Source organism: Mastigoproctus giganteus, chromosome 9 (assembly GCF_048544385.1).
Source record: "Mastigoproctus giganteus isolate SK-2022 chromosome 9, ASM4854438v1, whole genome shotgun sequence".
Lineage (NCBI taxonomy): Eukaryota > Metazoa > Arthropoda > Arachnida > Uropygi > Thelyphonidae > Mastigoproctus > Mastigoproctus giganteus.
In genome coordinates, this window is record NC_143583.1 from 220,842,133 (window position 1) to 220,856,348 (window position 14,216).

Below are 14,216 nucleotides of genomic sequence, written 5' to 3' on the forward strand. Positions count from 1 at the left end.
TTTCTCGTTTCGCTTTGGAGCATTCATTGGGGCATTCCACCACTGATTTTGGTGTACCCGCTTGCTCTGGTTGGATTTTGGAATGGAAATTTCTGCTGCAGATATATGGCTTGTAATGTGATCAGTTATGTCATCAATATGATTTTGTTGTACATATATTTTGTCAAGTAGAACACAAGTTGAATAGTTTTTCCAGTCTGCTTTATGAAAGTTCCAAGAAGTACGGCCTTTAGGACATGACACCGTCTGTGTTTGAATTGAACTGATGATAGGAAAATGGTCACTGTGGAATGGATCATTTAGAACTAACCATTCCATGCTTGGAAAAAGAGATGCTGAACATACTGATAAGTCTATGGCTGATGTACTACCTGTTGGATATGAGTTGGAGAGCCAGAATTTAACAGCGTCAGGTTATGGCTATCCAGGAATATTTCTATTAATTGGCCTCTCCTATCCATGATGGAATATCCCCACAATGGATAGTGACCGTTGAAATCACCGAGTAAACAGACTGGAGGTGGCAACTGTGTGATAAGATTGTCAAGTTCAGTCTGGGAGCAAGGATAATTCGGTGGGATATAAATGGTTGCAAGGGTTAATGATATTACCATTGCTATCCGCTACAACTTCTAAAGAGGTTTGTAGTTGGAGATGTCTTGATGGTATGTTAGTTCTGATAAGAATAGCCACCCCACCACGAGTAGGAGTGTCAGAATCCCTGTCTCGCCTAAACATAGAATAATTTTTAATTTTCAGAGAAACTTGTGGTGATAAAAAGGTTTCCTGTAAACATACACCTATTGCTTTAGTTTGTATGAGTAAATCATTCAAGTCATCTATATTACTGCGTAATCCTCTACAGTTCCATTGAAGGAATTTATTCATTTGTTAGATTTACTTGAGGAAGATTGATCTGACTGTTTTTTCTGGGAAGGTTTCTATCTGCTTAGTTTTGATTTTTCATTTCTGGGAAAGGTTGGGCATCCTGTATCCATGGTATCACTAGCATGTAACTCTAGTACTGTCTCTTCATCCTCTGACTGAACCTCCATTTCCATGTTGCTAATGCGTGGTTTCACTTTCTTCTGGTTTTCAATAGTAGCTGATTTCGTTGTTTCGGGCAAGGTTGAGATAGCATCAGTTGGGATGCTGATTGGGGTGTTGCTGGTCTCACTGACTAGTTTTCTTATTGTAAGTTAGCACAGTATTGGCCCAGGTGGCAAAGGAAATATTCGGTTCGATGGAGACATCTGTTTGGGTTGCAGCTGAGCGGCTATTTTTGGTGACCGATGCATATGATCGGCTAGGCATGGTTAGCATTATTTGCTTTCTTGCTTCAGAGTATGTGACTTTATGCTCCACTTTATACTTTTGGATTTTTTTTCCTGTTTTCCAAAGGTCACACGCTTTAGAAAATGCAGGATGGCTTCCTTTACAGTTTGGGCAAGTGGGAGTGGAAGCTGTACAGTCTCCATGGAGCCGCAAATAGGGCACACAGCATCGCCTCGGAATGCCGTCTGAGAATGGCCACACTTCTGGCACTTAAAGCAGCGAATGGGATTCGGGATGTAGGGTTGAATCTTGCAGTTTAAGTAACCTGCTTTTACAGAAGATGGGAGATTCGGAGTACTGAATGTCAAAACAATGGACCTGGTTAGTAATAGGTTGCCATCTTTTTTTGTCATAATTCTCCGTGCACGAGTCACTTTTTGTTCGCTAAGCTCTTGAATGATTTCTTCCTCAAACACATTTAGTAAGTTCCATTCACTGATAACTCCTTTAGAGGTGTTCAGAGTGTTAAGGGCTGTTACTGACACAGGAATATTGTTAAAAGTTGTTAATTTTAACAATTTTTCTGAGTGACTTGGCTTAGATGCTTCAATTAGAAGGTCTCCAGATTGGAGACGTTTAACCATTTTGGGAGATCCAACAACCGATTCTAAACATTTCTGTATTAGGAGAGGCGATAGCTTGCCAACAGGTTGTGTGGATAGGGAATGCATTATGAGAAATGCTGGCATGTCTGTTTGTTTTTCTGTCCGTAGTCTTTTTGGACGATTCAAGTCATGCTCTGAATCAGAGTTCACAGGTCTGGAGCCAGTGGGTTCCAGTGATGGATATGCATCGCAATCCATCGCTGCTCCTTTTAGCCCTGGAAGAGGGAATTCCATCTCCCAGGTTACCAACCCTGCCACGTGGAGGCAGGAGCGGTGCCAACCAGTGACCAAGCGATCAGCAGAAGAGGAGAGCAGTACGTTGCAAGCGGGGTTAGCAGTAACGTTGCGAGCGGTGGAGGGATTATTAAAGCACTAGTACTCGCCCTAGGAAAATCGTTAGAAAATTGCACTAGAAAGATCGCTTGGCACTCGGGGCCTACTTCTTGGCCAGCTCAGCTCTGCAGTGTTCATTTCCAATGTCTTTATCACGTTATTTACATCTGTTTCAGTAGAGTCAATCTCACTTGCCAATTCTGCATTCTTGAACTAAATTTCAAGTATACTAGCAGGTTCCTGAACACATTTAGTCACAGCCATACACCATTTCATCATAACTCAAGTGAGTGACCTCCGATGATGTCCATGTTCTCCCTAATACTGTATCCTCTCAAGAATTCTTGAACTCATGGGTGGTCCTCACTGTATGCAGGGAAATACAACTTCCTCGAAGCAAATAAGTTGTATTTATTGACATTAACATGTCATAAAAGTCATCAACATTAAGAGGATGGCCAGGTGCATTGTCCAAAACAAGCAAGACACTGTTGTTGAGATTTTGTTCCAATGCATATGATATGCTTATAATATTGCATGAAGGGAGAAGAAAGCAAGTTTTTAAATTTAAAATTAAAACAATGTAAACTGGAGATTGTGTGCGTGCGCGGGCGTGCGCACACACCTACATTTTAAAATCAGTTTTATATCAGAAACTGTTAGGATCAATGAATGTAAGTACTCACATTACATAATAATGGAATATAACAACCTCAGGGTGTAAAAGTCACACATTACAGCCATAATTTAAACATAACATGAATTTAATAGTAGTAAATAAATTGACCAAAAGTATATTTTACCTTTTCTTTCTTTCATTTTTTTATTTTTTTTTATTCAAGAACTCAAGGCTATGGTAAAAAATTTCAACAAATAGTTTTCGTACTGCATAACACTATTTTATCTCTCCCCATACAAGTTTTACACATTTAATCACAATATACACATCAGTGCATTTAATACCTAAATTTATTAAATTACATAAAGTGAATATCACTTGAATTGAAAATATGCATCAAGGACAAGAATTCGTCAATATCCATGGTTCTTGCTCGCTTCTTATCAAAATCATTTGATACCAACAACTCATCAATTTTCTGTTTCATATTAAAATTAGGTGGCATAGTAACATTTTTCATAGAACAATGAATTCTATAGTTTCTTTCAAGCATTTCCTGTACTGAAGACTGTCTAAATGCAGCATTCAAAGTTTTATTCTTCCTAATAAAACAAATACGCAATAGTCCATCCCACTCCTGGTAGTTTATTGGCGGTGGGGGATTTCGAGGTTCTAGACGAATAACACTCGATTCCACTTTTGGAGGTGGACAGAAATTATTTTTACCAATTTTCATCAAATGATCGACTCGAGCCAATAACTGAGTATTAACTGAAAGTCTGCAGTACAATTTGTCGCCAGGTTTAGCAACTAAGCGCTGTGCAAATTCCCGTTGAAACATTAATATGGCACATCTAAAATATGGTCTATGAAGCAGTAATTTAAATATAAATGGTGAAGAAATCTGATAAGGTAAATTTGCTATGCATACATTAAAAACAGGCAAATCAATTTTTAAAATGTCTCCAACTATTACCTGAAGTTTACTCTGTATATTTGATCCCTGCACTCGTTTTTGTAATTCTGCAACTAGACGAGGATCTATTTCACAAGCTATTACATGCTTTGCTTTTTCCAACAGTTTTACTGTCATGTTTCCTGTACCAGAACCAACCTCGAGAACAGTATCTGTTGACAAAAGTGCTGCTTTTTCAACCATATTATTTATGATTAATGGATTTTTTAGAATATGTTGCCCAAGATTTGTATTAAACATGATGCCTTGTTTCTGAATTTTTTCATGATGTCTTGATTTCTTTTTAGTCTTCTCCTTCGGCATTGCAAAGAAGTTATTATATAAGCTAAAAATCAAGGGTGGTGGGGAAGGGCAAGAAATAAAACAAATTTTATATTCCATTCAGCTACTGAAAATAAAAGTGGAAACTGAAGTCTATATATCACACAACTATCACAAGGATGAACAGCAGAAATTCACTTTGCTCTTCCCTTCTAATAATTCCACTAGTTCTTTCTTAAATTTATTTGAACTACTTGTTTCCAAAAAACGCAGTAAGGATGGTTGTAGGATTGATGTCCATAAATGTGTTTCAACCAATGGGTTTATTGGAACAAACTTCCATCAGTGGCTTTGTGCCACTGACAGAAGCATTAAACATACAAATGATGTCCCTTAGTTTCATGGTTGTAAAAGCTATCAGAAAAAGGTAAACCCAGCCTAACTACATGTAATTATTAGTACCATGTCATCAATAAAAGACCTTGATTTCAAAAGGGGCATAATTGTTGGGGGTGCATTTGGCAGGAGCTTTGGTCACTCACTAAAATGCTGAGCTTACTAATGTTTCACGAGGAACAGTTTACAAGGTTATGTTTGCATGAGAATCTAAAGGGAAGACATCACTGCAACAGGCAAAACCACATAACTCCAGAATTAGGATGTTCAAGCATTAGTGCGATATGCAATACCCAGTTTTGTCAAAAACATTACACTGAGAACCCCACATAGCTAGATATTGTGGTCGAGTTGCACTTCACAAGCCACTTATCACACCTGACAATGCATGTCATCGTTGATCTGTAACCAAGTTACAAAGGAGGTTAGGCAGGCGAAGGCAGATTACGAGAAATCTTTGGCAAGGGATGCAAAGAAAAACAGCAAAGAGTTCTTTACTTATGTAAACTCTAGAAGGAAGGGGATGAATCAGATTGGTCCACTGGATATCGATGGGTCAACTGTTGATGTTCCTGCTCAGGTAGCTAACAACTCTGTATTCAACTCTGGCAGTAAGCTAGAGAATCTAGTAATAACTGAGAGTAAAGTGGAAGAGAAATTGTTGAAGATAAATACAAGAAAGGCACCTGGGGTGGATGGGATCTATCCAGTTATATTAAAGGAGGCAGCAAAGGAAGTAAGCAAACCCTTAGCCATAATTATGAGAGCTTCCTTGGACTCAGGGGAAGTACCCATGGACTGGAGATGTGAAAATGTGACCCCAATTCACAAAGGGAGGATCAAAGGGCGACACAAGTAATTATAGACCTGTTAGTTTAACTTCTGTTCCTGGAAAATTAATGGAGGCACTGGTTAAAGAAGCACTGCAGGATCATCTAGACAAGACTTCAGTTATAACTCGGACACAGCATGGTTTTGTTAAGGGAAAGTCTTGCCTGACCAATTTGATTGGATACTATGATGTGGTCACAAAGGAACTGGATGCTGGGAATAACTTTGATATTATATACTTGGACCTTAGAAAGGCTTTTGATACTGTTGCACATGGAAGACTGCTGCACAAATTGGAGCAGTGTGGCATTGGAGGCAAATTGCTGCTATGGATAAAGGGGTGGTTGAGGGGGAGAAGTCAGAGAGTGGTAATCAATGGACACTGCTCATCGTGGACTAATGTTATTAGTGGAGTCCCTCAGGGTTCAGTATTGGGTCCATTATTGTTTTCTGTATTCATAAATGATATTGATGATGGTATATCCAGCTTAATGTCCAAGTTTGCAGACGATACGAGGGTTGGCAGGGTTGTCAAGGACACTACTGACACTATGCTACTGCAACAGGATCTGGAAATTTTTTTTTTTTTTGGTAGTTGTTGGCGCATCGGCTTCTGTGGCCATAATGCACCTCTCAAGGTTTTTGCAGTACTCTGATCCAAGCCCGAGGCGGGATTTGAACCCGCGACCGGATCTGGAAAAGTTGAGAGGTGGCAAATGAAGTTTAACATTGACAAATGTAAAATACTACATATGGGAAACAGCAACCCCAGAGCAACGTATCAACTCTGTGGTACTACACTGACAGTGGTAGAGAATGAAAGGGACCTGGGGGTCGTTGTGCAGGCAGATATGAAGTTTTCTGAGCAGTGCAGACGGGCTGCAAGAGTAGCTCATGGTGTATTGTCGATGATATATAGGAATTTTTCTAGCAGGGATAAGGAGGTGATTATTCCCTTGTATAAGGCAATGGTCAGGCCACACCTAGAGTACTGTATACAGGTCTGGAGGCCTCATTTCAAGAAGGATGTAGAGATGCTGGAACGAGTACAGAGAAGGGCAACAAGATTAGTGAATGGAACAAAGGGGTGCTCTTACGAAGAAAGGCTTAAGTTTTTTCAAATTACAGTATCTGGGGACTAGGCACCAGCGAGGTGATCTGATAGAGGTGTATAAAGCCTTGAATGGTTTGAGCATGCTCAATGCTGATGGGATTCCTCTTGCTCAGAATAATCACCTGAGAGGGCATAAATTCAAATTGAGGAAAGACAGATGTAGGATAGACGTGCGGAAATGCCTTTAGCCAGCAGGTGGTTGGTTGGTCGAACAGACTTCCATCCCTTGTCGTGGAAGTTGATAGCCTAAATAAGTTTAAAGCTCAGCTGGACAGGTATTTCGAACGAACAGAGGGGTGAAGTGGAAGTGGTTATTTTTTATTTATTTATTATTATTATTATTATTTTTTTTTTTTTTTTGGCTGATGCTGCATAAGCTTGCTTTCTTGCATCAAATGCCTCTACTAATGCTAATGTATCCAGTGGCGCAAAGATCACAAGCATTAGACTCTTGAGAAGAGGAGGAATGTGATATGGCCAAACACATCCTCTTACACTTTGTTTGTGGCAAATGGACGAGTGCACATGCAGTGCCAACCAAAGGAAATGTACAACTCTGACTGCTTGTTTCCCACTGTTAAGGGTTCTAGCAGTTCTATAATGGTGTGGGGCGTTTTCTTGTGGCATGATTTGGGTGTAATCATTATGTTAAAAGGTAAGATTGATGCCAACTGACATTTACAGTCTTGAGTGATCATCTTTATCCAATGGTCAAGCATTTCTTTCATGAAAATGTGATGCTATCTTTCAGGACGACAGTACACCAATCCAGAGACCACAGGTCACCAAGTGGTTTGAAGAGCATGAGACTCAACTTATTCACATGCCATGACAACTGCAGTTACCAGATCTAAACCCAACAGAAAATTTAAGGGAACATCTGGAAGCATTTTCCAGCTCCATCGAACAAGCAGAAATTATCACATTTCTTGTAGAGAAATGGTGTCTTATCCCCCATGCTGACTTTCGAACACTGGTTTCAAACACATGACACAATGTATACAGACTGCAGTCGACTCACGTGTCCAATACTGCATTAGTGATTTTACATTGTTTCCATTTTTTTTTTTGGTCCACAATCTATACTTTGTAAAGGCAAAGCACTCTAAGCACAATTCAAAAACAAAACACTTTTTTTTCAAATATTAAAGTTAAAATGTGGACCCTGCAAGACTATCATTTTTATTTCAAAATGGGGTGATATTACTGCCAGATAAAACCTATTTGTAATTAGTATTCCTGCTTTGAATTTTATTTTGTTTGTTGTACATCAAAAAACTTTGTACCTCCTGAAAAAAATTATTGGTGTTTAATTAACCTAACCTTTGTAAATTTTGTTTTCCATAATTTATAGCTCTGCTTAGGTGCAATAATAGGATTTGGAAAGAATTCTGATACATCACGAGATAAAAATTTAGTGAAAGTGAATGGGCCTGTTGTACTGGTTTCCATGATTTAGAAGAAGAGAATACAGCAGAGCCAGTGGAAACAGTAACTAAAATAAATTTATTAAGTTTTAATACGGCAAGTAGCTTTCGGGGTAATGAATCCCTTCCTCAGCAAGGAAGGTACATACATACAGAAATGCAAACATAAAATGTTAGGAATGGAAAAAATTATACTAAATATGCTGTGTGTGATCAGATAACCAGGAGAGTGTTCAGTCATTCACTAGGCCAGATCAGGCGATTGTTTTTGGTGCACGGTGTGCATATGTCTACAGAAAGGATAGACAGGATAGGAAGGGAGGAGGGGTTATGCTATTAGTTAAAAAACACATAAAATCCAAGGAAGTGAAGCCAGTGGACATCGCTGGACAGTGCAGTGTCGAGTCAGTTTGGTGTGACATAAGCATTGGGAGATCAAAATTGAGAGTAGGAGTGTGCTATAGGCCTAATGACTCTGATGAGTATAATAAGAAACTGTTCGGAGAAATAGAGTGGGCCAGTAAATCAGAGAGTCTTATAATGGGGGATTTTAATTTCCCAGATATTGACTGGAATTTGGGGGCTGGTCACTCGCACAGTAGCAAGGCTTTTGTGGATTTATTGGATGATTGTTTTATACATCAGCATGTTCGGGAGGCAACTAGAGGGAGTAATACTCTTGATTTGATTATCAGTAGTGATTCTTCATGCATTAAGAATCTGCAGATAAATGAACCACTTGGTGGCAGTGATCACAGTGTGCTGAAGTGGGAGTTACTCAAAGAGGTAACTACCATTAGGGGTAAAGGGAAGGGGTATTGCTTTCGTAAAGGCGACTACAATGGACTGAGACAGTATTTAAATTCTATACAGTGGGATCAACTGATGATACTGCCAACAGCAAATTCAAAATGGGAAGCATTCAAAGAATTTATCGTGGAAGCTACTAGGCTTTACATACCAACTAAGAAATATTGTTCAAGGTTTAGGCCTAAATGGTTGTCAGATGAACTAATGAGGCATATGACAGAGAAGAAAAATGCATGGGATACATACAAATTAACACGTGACACGGACGCCTATGATAGATACAAGTTGATCTGTAACCAAGTTACAAAGGAGGTTAGGCAGGCGAAGGCAGATTACGAGAGATCCTTGGCAAGGGATGCGAAGAAAAACAGCAAAGAGTTCTTTACTTATGTAAACTCTAGAAGGAAGGGGATGAATCAGATTGGTCCACTTGAGATCGATGGGTCAACTGTTGATGACCCTGCTCGGGTAGCTAACAAACTAAATGAATATTTTGCATCGACATTCACACATGAGGAGTTATTCAGCGAGGGGAATGCCAGAGGTGTATTCAACTCTAGCAGTAAGCTAGAGAATCTTGTAATAACTGAGAGCAAAGTGGAGGAGAAATTGTTGAAGATAAACACAAGAAAGGCACCTGGGGTGGATGGGATCTATCCAGTTATATTAAAGGAGGCAGCAAAGGAGGTAAGCAAACCCTTAGCCATAATTATGAGAGCTTCCTTGGACTCAGGGGAGGTACCCATTGACTGGAGATGTGCAAATGTGACCCCAATTCACAAAGGGGGATCAAAGGCTGACACAAGTAATTATAGACCTGTGAGTTTAACTTCTGTTCCCGGAAAATTAATGGAGGCACTGGTGAAAGAAGCACTGCAGGATCATCTAGACAAGACTTCAGTTATAGCTAGGACACAGCATGGTTTTGTTAAGGGGAAGTCTTGCCTGACCAATTTGATTGGATACTATGATGCAGTCACAAAAGAACTGGATGCAGGGAATAACTTTGATATTATATACTTGGATCTTAGAAAGGCTTTTGATACTGTTGCACATGGAAGACTGCTGCACAAATTGGAGCAGTGTGGCATTGGAGGCAAGTTGCTGCTATGGATAAAGGGGTGGTTGAGGGGGAGAAGACAGAGAGTGGTAATCAATGGACACTGCTCATCGTGGACTAATGTTATTAGTGGAGTCCCTCAGGGTTCAGTATTGGGGCCTTTATTGTTTTCTGTATTTATAAATGATATTGATGATGGTATATCAGGCTTAATGTCCAAGTTTGCAGACGATACGAAGGTTGGCAGGGTTGTCAAGGACACTACTGACACTATGCTGCTGCAACAGGATTTGGAAAGGTTGAGCAGATGGGCTGAGAGGTGGCAAATGAAGTTTAACATTGACAAATGTAAAGTACTACATATGGGAAACAGCAACCCCAGAGCAACGTATCAACTCTGTGGTACTACACTGACAGTGGTAGAGAATGAAAGGGACCTGGGGGTGGTGGTGCAGGCAGATATGAAGTTCTCTGAGCAGTGCAGACGAGCTGCAAGAGTAGCTCATGGTGTATTGTCAATGATATATAGGAATTTTTCTAGCAGGGATAAGGAGGTGATTATTCCCTTGTATAAGGCAATGGTCAGGCCACACCTAGAGTACTGTATACAGGCCTGGAGGCCTCATTTCAGGAAGGATGTAGAGCTGCTGGAACGAGTACAGAGAAGGGCAACTAGATTGGTGAATGGGACAAAGGGGTTCTCTTACGAAGAAAGGCTTAAGTTTTGCAAATTACAGTGTCTGGAAACTAGGCACCAGCGGGGTGATCTGATAGAGGTGTACAAAGCCTTGAATGGTTTGAGCATGCTCAATGCTGATGGGATTCTTCCTCTAGCTCAGAAAAATCACCTGAGAGGGCATAAATTCAAATTGAGGAAAGACAGATGTAGGATAGATGTGCGGAAATTTGCCTTTAGCCAGCGGGTGGTTGGTGGGTGGAACAGACTTCCATCCCTTGTCGTGGAAGTGGATAGCCTAAGGCTCAGCTGGACAGGTATTTCGAACGAACAGAGGGGTGAAGTGGAAGTGGTTATTTTTATTTATTTATGTTACTTTTTTTTTTTTTTTTTTTGGCTGATGCTGCATAAGCTTGCTTTCTTGCATCAAATGCCTCTACTAATGCTAATGCTATGGGATTGCTTCCAGAGTTTGTCGTGTTTCAAAACTGACTCCAAAATTGGGTGTAGTCTTTTACCTCTACTGTGATTTAAAACTTTGTGACAGTTGGATATATTTAGGGACTCTAACCATAGGCAGTGATAGTAGTGTTGAGACTGGTTGATCACCTCACTATCAACACTTGGGGTTGAGGTCATGATGAGTTGACCAAAAGTGTTCTGGAATAGCAGAGTGCTCACACAGTCACCCAGGTGGATGGTTTTGATTTTGATTTGATTTTTAATGGCACATTGGCAACTAAGGCCATAATGCACCAAGTCAAATTTAAAATACTACCAAACATTTTGGTAGCCAAGGCTACCACGCCAAGCAATTAATTATTATGTTAAAAATGTACAAAGTAAAAGCATAAAAAGTATAAAACTTAGATTCTTGTATAAAATTAATAGATTGTAAAAAGTTAAAAACGTCGGACATATTGTCTCTGTCACCAGGTGGATGGACTGGTCAAAGTTCCACGAGGCGGTCCTGAAGACGTCTGGATCTTTCCCCTACATAGCAGTTGCCACAATTGTGGCAAGTAATCCGGTATACAATACCGGTGCATAAGAGAGAGGTGATAGGTATTTTTTAAACTCAAAACCAGAGATCGTAGACTTCTACCAGGAAGTTGTATGCATTTCATGTGGTCTCAGACAGTTTTTAAATTCTGTACAGTGGGATCAACTGATGATGTTACCAATGTTCAATTCTAAATGGGAAGCCTTCAAGGACTTAATTTTGGGGGCTACTAGGCTTTTCATCCCAACTAAGAAATACTGTTCAAGGTTTAGACCTAAATGGATGTCAGATGAATTAATGAAGCTTGTGGCAGAGAAGAAGGTATGGGATGCATATAAAGTAGCAGGTGACACAGAAGCCTATAGCAGGTATAAACTAGTCTGTAATCAAGTCACAAAGGAAGTTAGGCAGGCAAAGGCAGATTACGAGAAATCTTTGGCAAAGGATGCAAAGAAAAACAGCAAAGAGTTCTTTACTTATGTAAACTCTAGAAGGAAAGGGATGAATCAGATTGAACCACTTAACATAGATGGGTTGACTATTGATGATCATGCTCAGGTAGCTGATAAACTGAATGAGTATTTTGCATCTACATTCCACATCAGGAGTCATTCAATGAGGGGAGTGCTAGAAGTTTATCAAATGCTAACAGGGAGATAAGTGATTTTGCAATAACTAAGAGCAAAGTGGAGGAGAAATTGTTGAAGTTAAACATAAGGAAGGCACTTAGGGTGGAAGGGATCTATCCAGTTATATTAAAGGAGGCAGCAAAGGAAGTAAGCAAACCCTTAGCCATAATTATGAGAGCTTCCTTGGACTCGGGAGGTCCCCATGGACTGGAGGTGTACAAATGTATCACCAATTCGCAAAAAGGGTTCAAAAGGTGACAGAAGTAGACCTGTTAGTTTAACCTGTGTTCCCAGGAAAATAATAATGGAATCAAATTTGTTAAAGAAGCATTGCAGGATCATCTAGACAAAACTGCAGTAATAGTAAAGACACAGCATAGGTTTGTTAAAGGAATGTCTTGTCTGACCAATTTGATTGGATACTATGATGTGGTCACAAAGGAACTGAATGCCAAAAATAATTTTGATATCATATGCTTGGATTTCAGGAAAGCTTTTGATACTGTTGCACATGGACTGCAGTACAAATTGGAGAGGTATGGCATTAAGGGTAAACTGCTACAATGGATAAGGGGATGATTGAGTGGGAGATGACAGAGTGGTAATCAATGTACACTGCTCTTCGTGGACAAATGTTTTTAGTGGATTTCCCCAGGACTCGGTGTTGGGCCCATTGTTGTTTTGTATATTTATCAATGATATTGATGAAGGTATATAAGGTTTAATGTCCAAGTTTGCAGATGATACAAAGGTTGGCAGGGTTGTTAACGACAGTAAGTTACTCCGACTGGATCTAGATAAGTTGGGAAAATGGGTTGAGAAGTGGCAACTGAAATTTTACATTGACAAATGTAAAGTACTGCATATGGGTAGCAATAACCCAAGAGAAACTTACGAACTGTGTGGTACTACACTCAGGGAAGTGGAAAGTGAAAAAGATCTGGGGGTAATTGTGCAGTCAAATATGAAGTTCGCTGAGCAGTCAATGATATATAAGAATTTTGCTAGCAGGGACAGAGAGGTGATTATCCTGTTATACAAGGAAATGGTCAGGCTGCACCTAGAGTACTGTGCACAGGTCTGGAGGCATCATTTTAGGAAGAATGTGGAGTTGCTAGAATGAGTACAAAGAAGGGCAACAAGATTGGTGAAGGGAACAAAGGGGGTGCTCTTACCAAGAAAGGCATAAGTTCTGCAAATTGCAGCACCTGGAGAGTAGGCACCTGCGAGGTGATCTGATTGAAGTGTATAAGGCCTTGAATGAGTTGAGCAAGCTGAATGCCAATGGGATTGGCATTCAGCTTGCTCAATTCAGTTCTCAGACTAAGAACCTGAGGGGGCACAGTTTCAAATTGAGGAAAGATAGTTGTAGAATAGATGTGCAGAATTTGGTGGACAGGCTTCCATCTTTTGTTGTGGAAGCTAATAGCCTAAATAAATTTAAGGCTGAGCTGGACAGGATTTGGAATGAATGGAGGGGTGAAATGGGAGCTTTTTTTTTTCTTTCTTTCTTTTTTTTTTTCTTTTCTTTTTTTGGCTGATGCTGCATAGGCTTGCTTTCTTGCATTGTGTGCCTCTACTAATGCTAATGCTCACGCAGGATCTTAGAAATCTAGTCTGAGCCACCTGGGTAATATGGAATATAAGCAGTAGATACACTGTCACTGTCACGAAGCGACGAGGGCCTCGGATGAGTTGCAAGCTCTTGTGTGCTTGTAGTAAACACCTGTCTAACACACTGGCTATGTATCCACACTTAGTGAGGTCAGCTTTTACTCTAGAAACCTCAGTGAGCCTGGCTTCCTCTGAGCTGGAATGGCTCCAAGCTCGAGAGAGTAGAGCACGTGCAAAATTGTCCGCAGCACATTGGTGCTGCAGGCAATTTTGTCACAAAGTTTTAAAATTGCAGTAGAGGTACAAGACTACACCCAATTTTGGAGTCAGTAGTTTTGAAACAAGACAAATGCTGGCAGCAATCCCCTGATCTGGCCTAGTGAATGACTGAACACTCTCGTGCTCATGTATGCACTCTCCCCGTCATCTGATCGCACACAGCATATTTAGTATAATTTATTCCATTCCTAATGTTTTATGTTATGTTTGCATTTCTGTATGTACCTTTTTTGACGAGGAAGAGGTTC

At 40.1% G+C, this 14,216-nt stretch overlaps 1 protein-coding gene across 1 annotated transcript in view; it reads right to left on the minus strand.

The window, feature by feature from the left end:
- Positions 1-3,250: 3,250 nt before the first annotated feature.
- LOC150081129 (dimethyladenosine transferase) overlaps positions 3,251-14,216 on the minus strand; it is a 43,790-nt gene continuing 32,824 nt past the window's right edge. The window contains exon 2 of the mRNA XM_090380935.1: positions 3,251-4,193. Coding sequence (XP_090237061.1) covers positions 3,251-4,171 — 921 coding nt within the window. The 5' untranslated portion in view covers positions 4,172-4,193. The remainder of the gene's footprint in view (positions 4,194-14,216) is intronic.